The sequence below is a fragment of the Chelonoidis abingdonii genome, chromosome 19 (assembly GCF_003597395.2).
Source record: "Chelonoidis abingdonii isolate Lonesome George chromosome 19, CheloAbing_2.0, whole genome shotgun sequence".
NCBI classification, from domain to species: Eukaryota; Metazoa; Chordata; order Testudines; family Testudinidae; genus Chelonoidis; species Chelonoidis abingdonii.
The window spans coordinates 22,803,388-22,823,263 of record NC_133787.1 but is presented as its reverse complement, the minus strand read 5'-3'; the positions used below and the strand labels follow the sequence as shown (position 1 = coordinate 22,823,263).

The 19,876-nt window shown below is 40.1% G+C and overlaps 1 protein-coding gene across 1 annotated transcript in view; it reads right to left on the bottom strand.

Moving 5' to 3' along the window:
- The window catches only part of TDRD12 (tudor domain containing 12), a 164,081-nt gene that overhangs the window by 96,777 nt on the left and 47,428 nt on the right, over positions 1–19,876 (bottom strand). The window contains exons 16-19 of the mRNA XM_075073652.1: positions 19,465–19,592; positions 14,782–14,973; positions 11,001–11,129; positions 2,030–2,147 (exon numbers count right to left, since the gene is read on the bottom strand). Of these exons, the coding sequence (XP_074929753.1) occupies positions 2,030–2,147; positions 11,001–11,129; positions 14,782–14,973; positions 19,465–19,592 (567 nt within the window). The remainder of the gene's footprint in view (positions 1–2,029; positions 2,148–11,000; positions 11,130–14,781; positions 14,974–19,464; positions 19,593–19,876) is intronic.

Here is a 19,876-nt window from a genome sequence, read left to right as displayed (position 1 = left end):
AGGAGCCTGGGATTTTAAAGGGTAGTGTTTCTCTTATTTTGGGGGCGTTGCAAGCTTCCAGAGGGCTATTGCCACTCGCTTCTCCACTGTGAGGGCTGCTCTCATCTGTAGTATTATGGCATTTCAGGCAGGGGAAAGCATGTCACAAGTTCAAGGGAAGTGCTTTACGCATGCGAAGTGTTTGCAGCCACTGGGAATCGTCCCACACCTCAAAACTATGCAGTCCCACCAGTCTTGTTGCTTTCTCCGCGCCAAAATCCAGGCGTTTCAATGGATTTGACACTGCCCCAATTACCAGCGAGTACTCCAAATGCGGGCCCGCGGTTAGGGAGAATTCAGATGTCCATGTCCTCATCACTCTCATCGCCGTGCTGCCGTAGCTGCCGCCTCCTCTCCTCCTGCCTTTGCAGTTATGGTTCAGCATAGACAGCACGAGAGTTGTGCAAAGGTGTTGACAACGGCTACGAATGCGTTACTGATCTCAGCAGGGTCCATGCTCGCTGTGCTATGGCATTTGCTCAGTTCACCCAGGGGAAAAAGCGCGAAATGGTTGTCTGCTGCTTTCACAAAGGGAGGGTGAGGCTGTACCATAACCACCCCGCGACAATGATATTCCACCCCATCAGGCACTGGGCTCTCAACCCAGAATTTCAAGGGTGCGGGGTGGACCTGAGGAATACTATAGGATAGCTACGGAACGGCTACCCACAGTGCACCGCTCCAGAAATCGACGTTAGCCTTGGACCATGGACGCACACCATCGAATTAACGTGCCTAGTGTGGACGCGCACATTCGACTTTACAATATCAGTTTTAAGAAACCGATTTTAGCTAATTCGATATTATCCCGTACTGTAGATGTGGCCTGATAAAAGTTTATTGGGAAAAGCAAGTCACACTGCAGCAAGTATCAGATACTTAAAATGATTTTTAGAAGACTTTTGATATCGAGATTTTAGTCATGACAGCATCACTCTGAAAGAGACTACATTATTCTTGGAAGCTAGCAAATGCCAAATAAAAATCTCCTTATAAAGAACATTCTCAGTCTTTCAGGACTCCAGAATCATTAAGTAGAAAGAGAATGTTTTTCGAACTGTTCACTGTGATTAAAAAGGAAGGAGACTATTTTCAGAATAGAATTAGAATAAAAGAAAAGCAAGGATATTCATCCCATTTTACTGGTATAGTTGACAAGATACTTTACCAATTAATCTTTACTTGTCTTAATGAAGCCACAAATTATCTTCTTGAGTATATGAAAATACATCTTTGTAATCCTTTATTTTCAAAGGTGAGCTTTTGAGAACGCATAGGATTCTGACTGTCAAACTGCTTGATAACCAAATCTCTGATTTTTTCCCTCTCTTAAAATAAAGTGTGGAGACAACTACTGAAGCCCAGGCGCAAGCCAGGAGACTGAAGGACAAGCTTTTGTATGAGCACTGGCAACCAGGTTCAGCCCAGACCACTATGAAAATTTTGTAATACATAAATGACTAATAAGATCACTCTAAAAAAAACGGGAAAAAACCAACTTTAAGACAATAAGAATAAGTACTCTATAAAAAGTTGTCCAGCAGTGAAACAAAAAGGACAAAGGAAAGAAAATGTTCCTCCTGGCCCCAAATTGAGACTCTACCAAAGAGCTTCCCTAGCTTGAGTCAACTTCACTGAAAATGAGGCAGCTTTTATCTGAGTTACTAATCCACACCAGACTGCCCAAATTCAGAGCCAGTTGCCTCCTGCAGAAAATCTGGCATAACCTAGCAATGAGTATTTAGAGTGGTGCATAATCCACACACAAAAAGTGACATATAGCCAAGAATTGGCAAGTGAAACTTTTGGTGGCATTCTTAAGCTGCTCTCTCATTTTAGTAACATAACTAAATTAAACATTTATCCATGAGTTCTTATATGGATTCAACAATTATGAAATACCACTGGCTGGAGACATTCTTTAAAAAAAATGTTGTAGCAAAGATCCCAAAAAATTTTAAATGACCAACTCAAAAAGGAATGTACTTACCTAACACAACATGGGTGCCACAACTAAATTTTTTCTTCCATTGCTCTACAGCATATTTGAAATGAAATTCAATTTCTTTGTGTACTTTCAAGCAGAATATGGAACTACTCTCCACTGCCTAATGATGAAACATAAGAGTTATGAGTTCTTCTGGAAGTATACTACACAAATGAAATCTGATTACCAATTATTACTCTAGCTGAAACAAAAAGTCTTCTTATTCTACTGGTACATTACATACCTCCTGAGCTCACATGTAACAGGGTACCCACAAAATCGTCTATTTAGAAATAATTCTGTGTTATAACTAACTTCAGTCATTCTTTAGTTTAACTTTTTAGGTAAACAGGCTTTTTGTTTATTAAAGTAAATGTGTTATTCTTCTTATTTAAAGTCAATCCTCTGATATAAAAATGATCAGAATTCTATTTAAACGTTTTTGTGAAGAAATGGGTTGTCTTACCAACTAAAATGTCTGAAGTTTTTTGAGTGCATGGGTAACCCAAAAATAGCTTCTACAGAAGACTTCAACTTTCTGTGGAATTAGTCTATTCTGATTAAAGTTGAAAAAAAAATCTCTTAAATTAACAAAAGTATTCAAAAATTGCATCCTGTGCAGGTACAGGATTTTCTGCTACTAATATTTTAACAATTTTCCAGATATATTAACACTCATGGGGTACATCATATAATGAAATAAATGCTACTGTTTTTATCCTCAATTTTTATTACACATTCAGATTTTTTCCTTTCAAACTCTACTGAGTCAAAAGGAGCACACTGCTACTTTTTGATACACAGATGTGTAGCATGACAAGTAATTTTCTGTCTAGGCACCAATTAAACAAATGACTAATAATCAGCTGTCAGAGGCCAAATGATTGAATCAGGAAAATGGATCTCTTTAATTAGCACATTTTTAATAACTGAAATTATCAATTTTTAAAAGGTGTCCTCTTGAATTAGTATTCCACTTCAACCTGTACTACAAAATTCTGTTTCAACATTTTTGTTAACAATATTCCACTTAAAATATTTTTCAACTGATTTGGCACACATGGCTTAAAACACTTACCAGCAGTTGAACATGAAACTAAGGTGGTAAAAATAGAACGATTAACTGAAAAGTCACCGATCTGAAATGCCCTATCAACTACATAAAGCAATAAAAGCTACTTTACACCTCCCAATTTCACAAAGATTGAGATTATGATTACATGATTAAGATTCTTGAGTGGACTACTGTTGCCACACCATTGTTTTGTCTCAAATGTAGAGGTTATTTTCCAATGTAGTAAGACCTATGAAGCCACGCAATGACAAGTAGACTGCACTTTGACTAATACCTGAGAATTCTGACTGAGTGACTGTCAAGCTGAAACCTTAAACAAGGGTTTTAATGTTCCTGGGGAATCAGACAAACCAATGATACTTGGCTGGAAATATGAAGATAAAAATGTTTTGCTGGAGCTCAGAAAGGAATGCTATATCTGATTAAGTGTTCTTTGTGCTTTTGCTATTTTTAGTCATCTTTTGACATAGAAACTATATGCACACTGTAAATGAAATTACATAAAAAAACTTGGAAAAGAGTGTTGAGGTTTCAAAGTCAAACACTCAAAAGCGAAGATGTGGCAAAATTAAGGTTCCCTGTGTAAGGGAACCAGGTTTGTCGAGGTCACTTGTGGGCTATCAGGATAACTTTGGACTTTACCAGTCTGATCTTGTGAATCACCCACGCTAGGAGAGGGGTGGGAAGAAAGCATCCCATTTTATAAGAAAGACATCGCCTAATGAGTGAAGGCCCAGCCCTGCTCTGGGGCAAAACTGCGGACATTCGGCATTCTGTGCAGTTGCAAAAAGGTCTACTGTCGGTAACCCCCAATGCTTGAATATATTGTGTAGCACACATGTCCAGTTCCCACTTGCGGTCCTGAGAAAAATTCCTGCTTAGAACATCTGCTGTGGTGTTTTGGTATCCATGTAGGTATGATGCTGAGAGGTGGACAGTGTGTGTGATGCACCAGTGCCAGAACTGTATGGCTTCTATGCATAGGGAGTGTGAGTGCGCTCCCCCTTTATCTGTTTACATAAAAGATGCATGCCAAGTTGTCTCTGAGGACTTATATGGTCTTGTCTTTAGTGATGGGTAAGTATACATTGTGAACAGCTCATAGTTCTAAAGTATTTATGTGCAGAAGGGACTCAACAGCCCTGGATAAAATGTGAGTTCAGATGTGCTCCCCAACCTAGGACTGGTGTGTCTGTTGTGATGGTCATTGTTGGGGGATTCTGTACAAAAGGCACCGCATGCAGACGTTGTCTGGTTGTGTCCACCAGAGTTGGGAGTATTTTATCTTGTTTGGCATTGTAAGGTGTTTGTTTATATTGTGCCTGTGCAGGATAAAGGTTGTCCGGAGCGAGGATCGTAGATACCATATGTGTAGTTTTGCACGCTTTATGACGAAAGTGATGGCAGCTATATGGCGCAACGGTTGCAGACAAGTCCTGGCAGTTACCTGCAGATTGTTTAGTGTTGTGAAGATCAGATTGGTTACAGTTAGGAATTATTGTTGTGGTAGAGAGGGTGTCGCCTCAGGAGGACTGAGGTAGGCTCCAGTTAGTTCTAGTTCTTGCACTGGCAGTAGTGTTGTGATGGACTGCCAGATTGGTTAAAAAGGAGTTAAACAATCTCCAAATGGTTGGGAGATGATCAGTGGTTCCAAAACTGAAAGATGTGGGGGATCTCGGACCCTCAACGTAAGTCTCAGATTTGCTGTCTAAATGTTGGTTGTTGAGATGTAGCAGATGGCGGTGGGAGGTGACGCCTCCTTGTAGGTCTCTGTTTTCAGCCTGTTGTTCATATTGTCTGTGGGGCTGTGTATAAGAAGTGAACTGGAATCTCTGTGGGTTATAGTATTTAACCTGTTTTTTCTTGGTCCCAGGTATATAGATGCCTAGGGATCTCTGTGTCACCCTCAATTCCTTGAGCATGTGAAGGGACTTGTCTGTTTTGGCTGCAGAGAGTTTTGGTCCTTCGAATGGCAGATCTTCAAGCATCAATTGCACTTCTCTGGGAAATCCAGAAAGGTATAACCAAGAAGCCCTTCGCATCACTTCCGCAGTGGTTATGGACCTGGCTGCCATGTCTGTAGAATCCAGGGTGGTCCATAATACAGTCCTGGTGATGAGATGTCTCTCTGAAAGAATGGACTTGAATTGTTGTTCTCTCTCTTCAGGGATAAATTCAATAAATTCTGAGAGTTTGGAGGAGTAGTTACAGCCGTCATACTTGGCGAGTAATGCTTCGTAATCCCGAGATGTAGAGTGGCAGAAGAGTATGCCTTATGGCCAAAAAGATATAGAGTGTCTTCCAATCCCTGTCATATGGTGTATTTTTGGAGTGTTGTTGTCTGCCCTGTTCACTGACCACATCCACCACCAAAGAATTTGGCATTGGGTGCAAGAAGAGGAACTCAGTTTCCTTCACAGGCACATAATATTTCTTTAATCAGACCTCTTGCAAGTAGGTGGGATTGTTGCTGGAGTCTGCCAGATTGACTTAACTGGTTCCATAATCACATCATTCACAGGAAGAGCAATTTTGGTCATGGTCAATATCTGTAAAATGTCTAGGTGTTTATGCTATGCTTCCTGGACTTCTTCCAGTGAAATGATTAGTGAATTCACAACTCTCTTATAAAAGGTCCTGAAATTATTAGAAATCATCTCCCATATTGGAAGGGGTGGCATGATGGGGTCGTCGGGGGAAGATGAGGAGAAGGGGGCTGCTGGTGTCGTCTCCTGGTCAGAGAATTCTTCCTCCTCTTCAACCTCCTTTCTATAGATTCAGACGTTTCTGGTACCGAAGATGAAGGTGAATGATGTGTGCTCACTTTAGGTGGGCTGGCAAGTTTGTGTTGTGGGGGGCATATCACCCATGGGCTCCAATACAGCCACTCTGTCGGAAAGGACATCAATGGCATCCATGGACACCCATACCAGTGATGATCCTTAAGTTCAGCAGAGTATCTCCTGTGTGGACGATCTGGTCTGATGAGCACACGAACGGGGGAAGAATGTTGTGAAGAGTATTGTCTGTTACAGCTATCTCCCTATTCCATTTTGTCTCTTACAGCTGGAGTTCACATACTCCATTTTGTTTTTGTTCTCCTGTGGCCTCCCCTCCCTGGCTGTTAAGTTGTTTAGCAGGGCCACTGCCCTTCTCAAAATGGAGGGCCCCTTAAAGTTGTTTACCAAGAGCCATTGCCCTTTTCAAAGGGATGGCCAATTGTGCTAAGTGGGACCACTGCCCTGTTCAAAGGGTTAGTCCTGTTATCACCTTGTTAAACCTGGGCTCGGTGTAGGGTGGACAATGTCCAGTTGCAAGGCCTATTGTGTTTTTAAGGTCCTGGGCTGGCCAATGAGTCATAGCCTCATGTGCTTCTGAGTCACCTATTGCACAGGACTCTGCCCAGACATGTCTCTTGTCTCACCTGCTTTTTTTTTTTTTTTTTTTTTTTTCCTTTCTCTGTCCCCTGCCTCTGAGCCAATCAAAAGTACTGGTGGGAAACTGCCTAAGTTTGCCCTTAAAAACCAGACATTTTCTGATCAGACAGACTCTAGAAAGGTTCCTGCATTGCTGCCTGGTCTGATCAGCCAGGGGTTCTGGGGGGGGGTCCTTTCCTCCGCTCTCTTTTTATTTTGAGTGTACCCCCGCTTTTTGAAAAAAAAAAACCCACGAAGAATGAATTGCTGCTCGAGTCTCTGCCTGATTATTGGATGTACCGCCAGCCTTCTGATGATTTTGCTGCTTTTACCTCTGCTGCTTCCTTTGGGGCTGGTAAGAATCCCTCTGTGAAATTCTGTGAAATTCCTATATCTTTATTTTTTATCTTAGCTGCTCTTCTCTTTTCTCACTCATCCGCACCCAGACTTAACCAGCACCCAGCATAGCTGTGGTTAAGTGTTTAGGTTGAGAATTGTTTGTATTGTGTTCTGTAAGTTTAGGTTTAAGAGATTGTTGCATTGTGTTCTGTTACCAGTATACTTCTGCTCAAAATTTTGTGTATCTTGTTAAGTACCTTAGTTAGATAAGATTTGGCTGTGTTCTGTGCACTTGTGGTTAAGTCTGTGATCTTCGCCTGCTGACCCCCAATCCGATAGCGCTCTCCAGTCCACCCCCATACCCCTCAGTCTCTCTTTGTGTTTAAACTTGCAGCCTGCCTGCTCTCTCTACTCTGCTGTTAAAGCTGCCAGCTGCCTGATTCTCTCTGCGGTTTTTAAAACCTGCAGGCCTGCCTGCCCTCTGTCTCCTGAAGTTTAATCTCCCTCTGCTCTCCGCGGTTTTAAACCTGCAGTCACCTACCTGCCCTCTGCGTCTCCTGAGCAGTAAATCTCCCTACTTGCTCTCTGGCGTTTTGAGAGACTGCAGCCTTCCTGCTCCTCTCTCTCTGCTGTTTCTAATTCCTGCAGCCTGACCTTGCTTCTCTGTGTCCGAGCTCTCTCTCTCTCTGTCTCTCTCTCCTTTTTAATCCCTATCCTCCACAGTCTCCTATTACCCCCAAACCCTCAATGTACTTACTGAAGTCTAGCGGAATAACAACCCCATTGGTACCACTCTCTTTAACACACCTCAACATTTTAACCTAATCTAATATACCCACCTGCCTGAACCTATTGTTACCTAGAGCTAGCAGGTACTTACGCACATTGGCTCTCGCATAACTGTTAGTTGGCTATATGCTTCGCTGTGACACACACTGCTTATATAGAGAAATTGTTAGCTACTTGTTTGAACGATTATATACTCCAGTAGTTAATATCGACGGTTACAACTTGTAGTGTACCCGACTGAATATCTGACCCCCACTATTGAAATCCCCTATACTATTTGCTAAAAGAAACCCCTCCCCAATTGTCTACCTTAACAAACCCCATACCCCTCACTATTGAATTTTCCCTGTTTTTTCCAATTTCCTTAATAAAGTTTATCTTGCACCCCACCTGTGTGGTAATTGCTCCCCAAGATCCCATATACCTGCTGGCAGGGACAAGTATATTCCCCCTTCATCTCATCCTTTTCATCACTTGAGAATGGGAGAAACGGATCGAGGCAGAGTGATGAGGTGGCTTAGTACCAAGCATGCTGGAGTAATGTCAATACTGAGAATAGGAGACTATGGCATCGAGATGATGAGGTCTTTTTGACACAGGAATTGCTGCAATGTTGGTGGCATCAGTACCGCTGAAGTCATAGCGGTCAGTACCAACTAGTGCAGCATGATTGTCAGTGTGGTGAGTGCATCAAGTGAGTGGTGCCAGCACTAGGTGATGACATCATCTGCGGAAGTGTTGATGGCATGAGATTTCAGTTTCCCCTTATTGCTTGTATCAGAGCTAGCCCGCTTGGGGTCTTTTGCTCTCCTGGTACCCATGGTACCTGAAGGTCCCACAACTTTGGACACAGGAAAGGTCGGTACCAATGGGGTTTACCCATATGAGGAATGCTGTTTCTTGGCTGATTCCCGGGATGGAGACGTGGTGATTCGCCTTTTTTTTTGCCACCTTCTTAGCACGGTGGTCCTGAATCTGATTCGTGGAGGCAGGGCCCCTGTCAGAGGTTGCCATGGGTGACCTCTGTCCTGAAGGTGTCCTTGCTTTGGGATTAGAGGCTGGACAGAGACACTTCTCCCTGAGAAGGATTTTGAATAGTAGGTCTCTTGCTTTCCTGGTCCGGGCTTCTAGGCTGTGACAGTGCAACCACTTCTGAGGAATGTGTGTCTTGCCGAGGCAGCAAACACACTGAGTGTCCATCTGAGACAGGTATTGAAACTCTGCAGGTGAGGTAGCATTTAAGGCCCAGGGAACCAGACATTCCCCTCAGAGGAGTGTTTCCCCCGCAGGAGGGAAAACTAAAATTTCTACTCTAACTGATACCAACTGGAAAGCTATCTTCTAATCTAAGGGGAAAGATTTTTTTTCCTCAAAAAGAAAGTTAATGTGGAAGAATACTAACCATAACAACTAAGAAACTAAGGCTAACTAGAGAAAACTTTGCTAATAGTAAAGGACACAGAGAAGCTAACCAGCACATCAGACTCAAGCCAAAGGCAGTAGAGAAGGAACTGAGTTGGGGTGGGCGCACAGCACCAGGTAACCACCTGAAGTCACGTGAAAGGGGGACCACACGAGAGACTCAACTGGGGACGACTACCACAAACCTCCAATTACGACCACAGGGGTGCACAAACACCTGAAGTGGAGCACCCACAGTGACATCACTCAAAGAACTCACTAGTAACAAGTACAGCAGAACAATTACCTCCCATGTCATACATACAACACTCCCATTAATACACTCCAGAATTATATTAGCCTTTTTCATAACTGCATCACATCGCTGACTCATATTCAATTCCTGATCCACTATAAACTCCAGATTCTTTTCAGCAGAACTACTGTCTAGCCACTTATTCCTCATCTTGTAGTTGTGATTTTGATCTTAAGGGCAGTACTTTGCAGGTGTCTTCATTGAATGTCATCTTGTTAATTTCAGACCAATTCTCTAATTTATCAAGATGATTTTGAATTCTAACCCTGTTCTCCAAAGTGCCAATTGTTCCCAGCTTAGTGTCATCCACGAATTTTATGAGCATATTCTCCATTCCATTATTCAAGTCACTAATGAAGATACTGAATAGTACCTGAGCCAGGACATATCCCTATGAGACCCTAGCAGTAGGTTCCCCTAATTCGACAGTAACCCATTGATAACTACTCTGAGTGTGGTCTTTCAACCAGTTTTGCACCCACTTTATAGTAATTTCATCTAGACCACATTTCCCTAGCTTGCTTATGAAAATGTCATGTGGGACTGTGTCAAAAGCCTTACTAAAATGAAGATATATCCCATCTACTACTTCCCCCTATCCACCAACCCTGACAAAAGAGGAAATTAGGTTGGTCTGGCATGATTTGTTCTTGACAAATTCATGTTACCTATTCCTTATAACCCTATTATACTCTAGGTGCTAACAAAGTATTTGCTTAAGAATTTGTACCAGTATCTTTCCAGGTATCAAAGTTAGGCTGACTGGTTGATAATTCTCAGGGTCCTCTTTGTTCAGATTTTTAAAGATAGGCACTATGTTTGCCCTTCTCCAGTCCTCTGGGACCTCTACCGTCTGCCATTAGTTCTCAAAAATAATCTCAGAACTGCTGGCAATTGTTTCAGCTAGTTCCTTAAGGACCCTAGGATGCATTTCATCAGGCCCTGTTGACTAGAATACCTTTTACTTATTTAAATATTTCCTTCTGTCTTGTCATTAAGATCAATTGTAATCATGTATCCGGTCGTGGCACATAAACAAACTGGCCTGGCCTGCCAGGGTACTTACTCTGGCGGGCCGTGGGCCAAAGGTTGTTGATCCCTGGTGAAAAATGAAAATAAGCATGTATAAATTGCAGTTTTCAGAGATTTTAACTTAGCCAAATTTTTGTGTGGATGCTTAGTGAAATAGCTGTAAGAACTGAACATGGGCAAAACAGAACCAAAACACTTTCTCTGAATTTATTCTTGGAAACAACTTTTGCTAAAACTTACCACCATAAAAAAAAAATAAAGTGTTAATCTCGGTAAGATCAACCATGGAAAATTTCATCCTGAATGGCTTATAATTTTGCCAAACTTTTGCAACTGAAAACATGATATTATGTGACAGTGTTAGGAAACCTCAACTATACCACACAGATGGCTAAAAACGGTCTTTGGAAAATTTGAGCAAAGGAACTGAGAAGAGAACATCATTTCTCTCCCAAAGTGAAAAACCCATTCCAGAAGTCCAAACTCTTCCTCTCTGCTCAGAAACCAAGACAATATTACTATAGCTTATTGTACCTTGCTACTTAAAACACATTTCACATCAGTACATACATGATAGGTTAATAGTTAAATATTTGCAATACTTACTTTATAGACCATTTCTGTTTCATCCACAGAATCAGTGAAAATCAGGGTCTTTTGAGCTTTACTGGGAGTAAAATCCAGTATCTGGAGTAATACAGAGGTTCTCTCACAATTCAAGCAAAGTTGCACCACCTAATAAAAGTAACAAAAAGTCAGTTAGAACAAAGAAGCCTCATACCACATAAGCATTTTGCTATATATCTGTTCCTTCTCAGAGCATTTTGCACTAATACTACCTGAATCAAAAAGCATAAATCAATAATAGTTATGAAGCTGCACCTATCTAATCCTAGATGCTGTACTACAGAGTTGTTATAAATAAGATAGTTTAGCTGGTAGCAATATTGTCATGACAAATACATAGTATGTGGTACACACAGCCATCACCCACGCACATACACGAAGGCAATATGCATGTGATAAACTGATTTATCATGCACCTTTGACCACCATACCTGTCCTCCTATTAATTTACCTCCAAAATTCATGCCAATAAAATCTTTTTATCGTAACTATACAGATAATGCTTTTTTTTTTTTTACAATCACAATTAAGGCATATCTGTACTATATCCAATAGTTGCTCGATAGCCTCAAAATGTTCATATCTGCAAACAGTAAGTACCAACACCTCAGCTCATTCCAGTTTTTGCAACAGTGCACAGGCTGTACAAACATCCTTTCTATTCACATACAGAAGGTGCACTTAAAGTGCATTTTAGGTTTAGAGGTATTACTAATTCCATTGATTTTAAATATAGGAAATGTCACTTGAATCAGTAATACCTCCAAAACCGTAATGCATTCTAAGTATGCCAACTCCTTCCCTGAAATGAAACCAAGTATGGGACAGAATTGCACCATGCATAACACATAACAATATGCAGTGACAGTCAGCAGAGGCTCTGGAGCTGGAGTCTCCTCAGTATAAAAGAGGGAGCTACTAGCAGACATTTTCTGCAAGGAGCCCTCAACTTTAAAATTCATGTTCTCCTTGATCCAAAAAATCCCAGGTTTGCTGACCTTCAGAGAACCCTACAATGCCCATCTTTTCATTCAGGTTTGGGAACAGGATATGGATAACTGCTGGTATTTGTAAATATTAGGGCTGTCAAGCGATTAAAAAAATTAATCGTGATTAATCGCGCTGTTAAACAATAGAATACCATTTATTTTGAGTATTTTTGGATATTTACAACATTTTCAAATATATTAATTTCAATTACAACACAGAATATAAACCGTACAGGCTTACTTTATATTTATTTTTATTACCAGTATTTGCACAGTAAAAAAAGAAATAGTATTTTTCAATTCACCAAATACAAGTACTGTAGTGCAATCTCTTTATCACGAAAGTTGAACTTATAAGTAGAATTATGTACAAAAAACCTGCATTCAAAAATAAAACAATGTAAAATTTTAGAGTCTTCAAGTCCACTTAGTCCTACTTCTTGTTCACCCAGTTGCTGAACAAGTCTGATTACATTTGCAAGCGCTAATGCTGCCTGCTTCTTGTTTACAGTATCACCTCAAAGTGGGAACAAGTGTTCTCATGACACTGTTGTAGCCAGCATGGCAACATATTTATGTGCAGATGCGCTAAAGATTCATATGTCCCCTTCACTTCAACCACCATTCCAGGGGACATGCATCCATGCTGATGATGGGTTCTGCTTGATAACAATCCAAAGCAGTGCAGACTGACGCATGTTCATTTTCATTATTTGAGTCAGATGCCACCTGCAGAAGGCTGACTTTCTTTTTTGGTGGTTCAAGTTCTGTAGTTTCTGCACCAGAGTGTTGTTCTTTTAAGACTTCTGAAAGCATGCTCCATACCTAGTCCCTCTCAGATTTTGGAAGCACTTCAGATTCTTAAATCTTGGGTCAACTGCTGTACCTATCTTTAGAAGTCTCACACTGGTACCTTCTTTGTGTTTGTCAAATCTGCAGTGAAAGTTCTTAAAATGAAAAAAGTGCTGAGTCATCATCTGAGACTGCTATAAAACATGAAATATATGGCAAAATGCAGGTAAAACAGAGCAGGAGACATACAATTCACCCCCAAGGAGTAAAGTCACAAATTTAATTAACCCTTTTTTTTTTTTTTTTTTTTTTTTTAAACACGAGCATCATCAGCATAGAGCATTTCCTCTGGAATGGTGGCCAAAGCATGAAGGGGCATATGAATGTTTAGCATATCTGGCACGTAAATACTTTGTAATGCTGGCCATAAAAGTACCATACAAACGCCTGTTCTCACTTTCTGATGACATTGTAAAGAAGAAGGCGGCAGTATTATCTTCTGTAAATGTAAACAAACTTGTTTGTCTTAGCAATTGGCAGAGAAAGAAATAGGACTGAGTGGACTTGTACGCTCTAAAGATTTACACTGTTTTGTTTTTTTGAGTGCAGTTATGTAACCAAAATAATATACATTTCTAAGTTACACTTTCAAGACAGAGATTGCACTACAGTACTTGTATGAGGTGAATTGAAAAATAAGATTTATTGTTTTTACAGTGCAAATATTTGTAATAAAAAATAATATATACTTTGATTTAAATTACAATAGAATATATATGAAAATGTAGGAAAACATCCAAAATATTTAGTAAATTTAAATTGGTATTCTCTTGTTTAACTGTGCGGTTAAAACTGCGATTAATCGTGATTAATTTTTGTAATCGCTAATCAACTGACAGCCCTACTAAATATCGTGAGATATTGTTTGATTTAATGTCACTGTTGGTTATTTGTGTCGGGGGAAGCTGATAACATATTTTTAAAAATACAGTAAGAGTGTCTAGAGCTCTGGATAGGCATTTCCTCTCCCATGAGTCATATCTAAATAAAAAAAACAGAACACCAAACAAAAAGTTAGAAAATATTACAGTGAATATTACATACAACTGAAAGTGCAGGGGGAATTTAGGCTAGAACAGGGGTGGCCAACCTGTGGCTCCGGAGCTACATGCGGCTCTTCAGAAGTTAATATGCAGCTCCTTGTATAGGCACTGTCTACGGGGCTGGAGCTACAGGCACCAACTTTCCAATGTGCCGAGGGGGGGAAGGGTGTTCACTGCTCAACCTCTGGCTGTGCCAAAGGCCCTGCCCCTACTCCACCTTTTTCTACCCCCTCCCCTGAGCCAGCAGTGCCCTTGCTTCTCTCTTCTGTCCTCTCATCCCTGAAACTCCTGCATGCCACGAAACAGCTGATTGGGAGGTGCAGGTAGGGGAGGGAGAGGTGCTGATCGGCGGGTAGGAGGCACTGGGAGCGGGGTGGGGGAAGCTGATGGGAGGCTACTGACATAACTGTGGCTCTCTGGCAATATACATTGGTAAATTCTGGTTCCTTCTCAAGCTCAGGTTGGCCACCCCTGGGCTATCAGAATAAAAGTTATCCTAACTGAAACTTGTAAGTCATAAATCATAATGAAAGACCTTATCTGTAGAGCGTAGCCCCTAGAAAGCACAACTGTAGAAATTTTCAGCAATCCATCTACAGACTTTGTACTATTAAAATCTCAAATTAAACACTGAACATACACGTTTTTGCATATATTCTGAAGTTTTCTTTTGTTAGCATTTCTAAAATAAGCTTCCCTTGTTATCTTTTCTACATCCTACTATGGTAAAACTATAAAATGGAATCTTATTTTTGATCAAACAAAAACAGATACATGTGCGCACATAACCTGCCAGTGTAATGCAAACTGCCACTAAATATAAATTAAAGAATCCCACTTCAACTTGGAAGAACAGCATAATCTCTGGGTTTTTACCTGTTGCACATTTCCATATATGGAAGCTTCTTCCATAGCTGTTATCACAATGTAAGGATCATTCATGAACTGTTTTGTTAAATGTTCTATGTGTTTACTCCAATGACTTCCAACAGCAACAATTTGATGTGGTGCCGATTCCCGTTCTTCAATAGTAATTGTTTTCTTGTAATATTCTAATATAATAAATATCTATAAAACAGGAGTATGAATTTCTTTTTGGCAATTTTTCTTTTGTTCTATTCTATGATCAGAAAAAGTCAGTGAAAGCAGCACTGATCCAGCAAGAAAGCAAAAGAATTGCTATTCATATATAAGCACCCATACACCTCTTCCCTGTTAGCCCTTCTTGCTTTGGAAGTATCTATTTTTTTATAGTACAAATACTGGGTCAAGCATCATCTTGAAACAGAGAGGAAAGTGGATATTCAGTATGTGAGAAGAGAGTAAAAAAAGACAAAATATTACCAGTGAATAATTCTGCCTGGTAATAAGTCCATCTTCTCTCAGCCTATAAACAGGAATAGGGCTTGTTTACACAATGCTTTAGTTCACACCAGCGGGATGTAAATTCTAGTATGCAACTAGCATGTCGTGCATTAACTGTCCCCTGTAGACCCTGGTGGCATACACAAAAAGTTTCCTAGTATGTGTTGAGACTACATTAGCACTCACTAGGGGGGACTTTCAGTGTACATCAGCAGAGTCCACACGGAACAGTTAGCGTGCAACACGCTAGTGAGCACTCTAATTTACACTCCCTCTGGTGCAGACTAATACACTGTGTACACAAGCCCATAATCAATACAGGTAACAGATGTAGCAAACAGTAAGCTAAGTGGAAGGTTTACTTAGTGAGCCACTTGGAGACTCTTGTCATCAAAGGATTCCTTTTTCTATTACAGGACAAACTATTACTAACAGACAAAAATCTGTGGGGAGAGATGAACCTACTCTTTGCAAGTCTCTAGTGCTCATGTATTAGCCTGTCACTTTCATAAAGCTAAGACACTTTATAGTTGAATAACACCTTACGAACTTTTGGCTGCAGACAACCAGCCTGCTCACATACCTATAGAATATAGTTTAAGTGAAAGGCCAATTAAAGTTTTGGGGGCTGTTTTATCTTTGCTGCTTCCATCCAAAAATACAACTGCGCTGTCTAAAAACTCTCACATGAATCAGGACAAAAGCAAGTGCTTATTTAATATCCACGAAATGAAAAAAAAAGGCTAGGAGAAAACATACTCCATTCAGGGTATAATATAGGAAGAACAAGGATTGACTAAATACAAACAAGTATGCATGCTTAAAAATGTCTCATCTAAGGGGGGGGGAGGCGATATTAGTGTTTAAGAATAGATTGTTACTGAAAATTTAAAAATTACAATTCTACATGAAAAAATTACCTACTTTTGTTACCAGTACAAATTAGCATAACTGAGATATTAAAAAAAAATATTTCTCTCCAATTTATTTGTACATCTGACAGCTCTTTATAGATAACCAGTTTCAACATTTCTCCTCAAGTTTATATGGGTCTTTCACAATGAAAAAAGGCAGAGAAAAACCATCTTAAAAATGCAAGTGTCATGAAAGTTGGCAAGGGGTTCAGAAATGTGAAATTATTCCAAATTCATTTGATGAAACTGATTAGACTTCAAGTTGGTGTTTCTTTAAAATTAAAGAAATACATCTCCCAAGGACTCAAAAGAATGGCATATCCAAACTTAAGACAAATCCCACTGAAGAAGCAACTGTCAATAAAAGGTCTGCTTCAAAAAGAACAAAAATGATAGCTTCAAAAATGGGAAAGAACCAGTGTGGCTCTGCTAAACAGCCTATCCTTGAGACACCTTCTAAAACCCTGTTAATAAAAAAGCTATTGCTCATTGAAGAAAAGTCTTCATGTCACCTCCCCAGGACTGCCAGATAATGTTTAGCAACAGTGGTAAGTATCTACATCATGGTAGGAATCTGGCTCTCTGATGGTCTAGAGAAGAAGTTATAAAGAGCTGTCCAGGGAAGCATCTCGTAGGGTCCTCCTTAGATGAACAAAAAAAAAAAAAAAAAAAAAAAAGACCATAAGAGGCTTCCTTCAGAGAAAGCTACTGAGAAGAGGATGACCCTGAGAGAAGGAGCTATTGGTGTCTGGGGAGGCCAGGAAAGACTGGCAAGTGACACTCCAGAAGGATCCGAAAAACCCAAAGACATGGGTCAGCAAACATAGAGGTTCTAGTAGGGAGACAGTTAATAGCGGACATGTACAAGTAATTAGCAAGGTGGAGGGAGCCACCCAGAGGCTAGACAAGAGAATGCATATGCAATATAACAGTAGTGAAGTAAGGTGAGCTTGTGGCATGCTGCTACCACAGGAAAACAACCTGCACAGGAGACAAAACAAGCCAGTGCTGAACTAACCTGGAATTTGAGACAGGGGAAAAAGCATGTCCATATAATTCAATGCTTTTTTAGGGAGCAGAGACAGCTTGGGACCCTTCACTTTCACTTGACTAACTTTGACATTTAAACTGGTGCAGAGACATTCCAATACAATTCACTACATGAAACAAGTATGATGCTACCGTGTAAAAAACGGGTGAAATACCCTCAAGTGTTACCACTCCCAATTTCCATCAAGACTATGATGCTGTGAGTGGGAAAAAATGCTTCTGAGTAGCCAAGATTTGTCAACATTTTATTAGAATTATAAAGATACTCAGGGAAAAAAGTCTATCCTCCACTCTGGCAGTACAGAACAATAACGTAATGCTGGTGACATCTCAGAATCAGGAAAATTCAAGGGCAGCATACCTTCTTCCCAACCACATATTGAGGCAATATCTTTTTTGAGATGAGGTATCCAATACTGCACACAATATTCTGAGGCCATACCTGGCATTATAACTTTTAATATCCTCCATCCACTTCCCTATGGATCCTAACACTTTCTTTGCTTTCTTCAACTACATCAATTGACTGAGCTGTCCACAATGATGCCCAAGTCAGTTCACTGCCAGCAGTGGCAGTTTGAATAGAAAATGAAGGGAAGTTCATGTCCAAGAGACAGTACTTCCGAAGACCAGAAAGTTAAGTGCTAGAAAGTTCTAACATGTCACACATTAAGATCCCAAACAAAAGTGGGAATTATGTGATGGTATTTTTAAATGACAAACTTATGAAGTTTACAAATATATAGAACAATTTTAATAGTAGGCAAAGGCAATCCCAATTGTCGTTGATACACGGAACCCACTAAAGATACTTTGCTTGCACATTTGTAATTAGGTACCCAAGAAGTCTATGTGCAGAAAACTCAAGAATTGGCTACGATGCACTTAAAGCTATTTTCTTTCTTGAACCTCTCTACCATCTTTCTGTCACAGAGACCTTTTAAAGATACACTGCCTTCCACTTACATTGAAAACTTCTGACTAAAGAAGCCTCAGTCACCGCAGGACCTAAGCAGGGAAATGACCTCCTGGCCTCATAGCACTTTCTGGTAACTTATCCTTAAAGAGAGATTAGCATCTGGGTACTACGAGAACTCCATAATTCCCTCAATACAAAGATAGACTCACACCCTGTAAGAGTCTCTTTCTGGGGATCCTGCTTTGTTGAGCAAGAACAATGTCCAATATTGCCAGTTCCAAAGAAAAACTTAACCTTAACGTCCACTCATAGGAAGTTAAAAAGGTTCTTCTGCTTGGACAACAATACTCCCCCTGGGAAAAAAAACCCATGCATATTGACTGGGTGTAAGGGCCTGTTTCTAGGAAATAATTAAGCTAGAAGACTCTTGAGTTTTGCACCATTAAGTTCCTGATAGCTAGCTAGCCTTTGTCTACCCTTAGCCGACAGATCCTTGTACTTTTTTGGAGGATACTTGAGTGGGAGAAAGTTGAGAGGTGTAAGACAACAATTAAGTCCTGAAACTGGAATTCTAAAAGGGAGCAGAAGCCAGGGACTAGCATGATGTCATATGTTTTTCAAAAGACAAAAAAATGTTTAGGTTTCCTAACAGAGATTTTGGACCGCCTTAATTTGGTATGTGGTAATGTCTGGTTGAACTCATTTCTGCCTCGCATGCCATGAAGACTGAGGGGTCTGCCAGTTATAATCCAAAGAAAAGACCTCAATGGAACAATTACTGGGGAGAGGGGTCCTTGTAGCAGGAGTGAAAGTAGTCTACTTAAGAAGATGACATCATGCTAGTCCCATAAATTAGGTATTTTCTTTTCTATTCTTCAGAGGCAGTAGTCACCACACTGAAAAAGGAGCTGATCTTTGGAGGAGTGGAGGGTCTCCCATAACTCTTCTGAGAGTAGTGAGGAATAGCCAGAATAAGGTGGAAGGGAGAGAGAAGGGAGAGAGGTGTGGGGAGAAACTCATGTCAGTGTTTACTTTATCTGAAAAAGAAACCCATTGTTCAAAATTGATGGAGATTTAGCAGCAAAAGCAGTTTGGGTTTTGTTTCTTTCTTTTAAACCATGTAATATGTCTTCACATTCAGGGTTGGTTTGTTTTTTTAAAATTCACACCACACTTAGGCATTACATCATGGGATAGAATTTTTGTTTTTATACAAATTTCATATTTATACACTGTTCTCCACCTCCTTTAAAGGCTTTCAAGTTACATATTACTGAAGTAGTGTATTATCTGAATGTATACCATACTCACTTGTTTGCTAGCTTCAGAGAACAAATTATCAACCTCATCAAAAACAAGATGACAAAGTCTAAGAAATAATAAGCTATGGTGTTCAAGCAGTCTCAAAAGGCTGTATGGTGTAGTTACAATCACTTCACCTACATTTCAGAAGAAAAAAGAGTTAACATTCATCACTGATTTGTAATGTTTTCTATTTTCAAAAATACTACGTTAATACAATTAAAACATTACTCTAATCATACAATTGGGCCATTTTGTTTGAAATTAATAGCAATCATTAATCTTTTCAAACCATTTTTATACAGTCCCTGGTCTCAATCTTTGGCTCCTGGTCTGGCAGGACAAAATGGCTGTCCTAAAGGGCTGCCCCCTGCTGAAGGGCAATTCTTGGGTGATATAAAGCCACAATAAGTGACCCTAT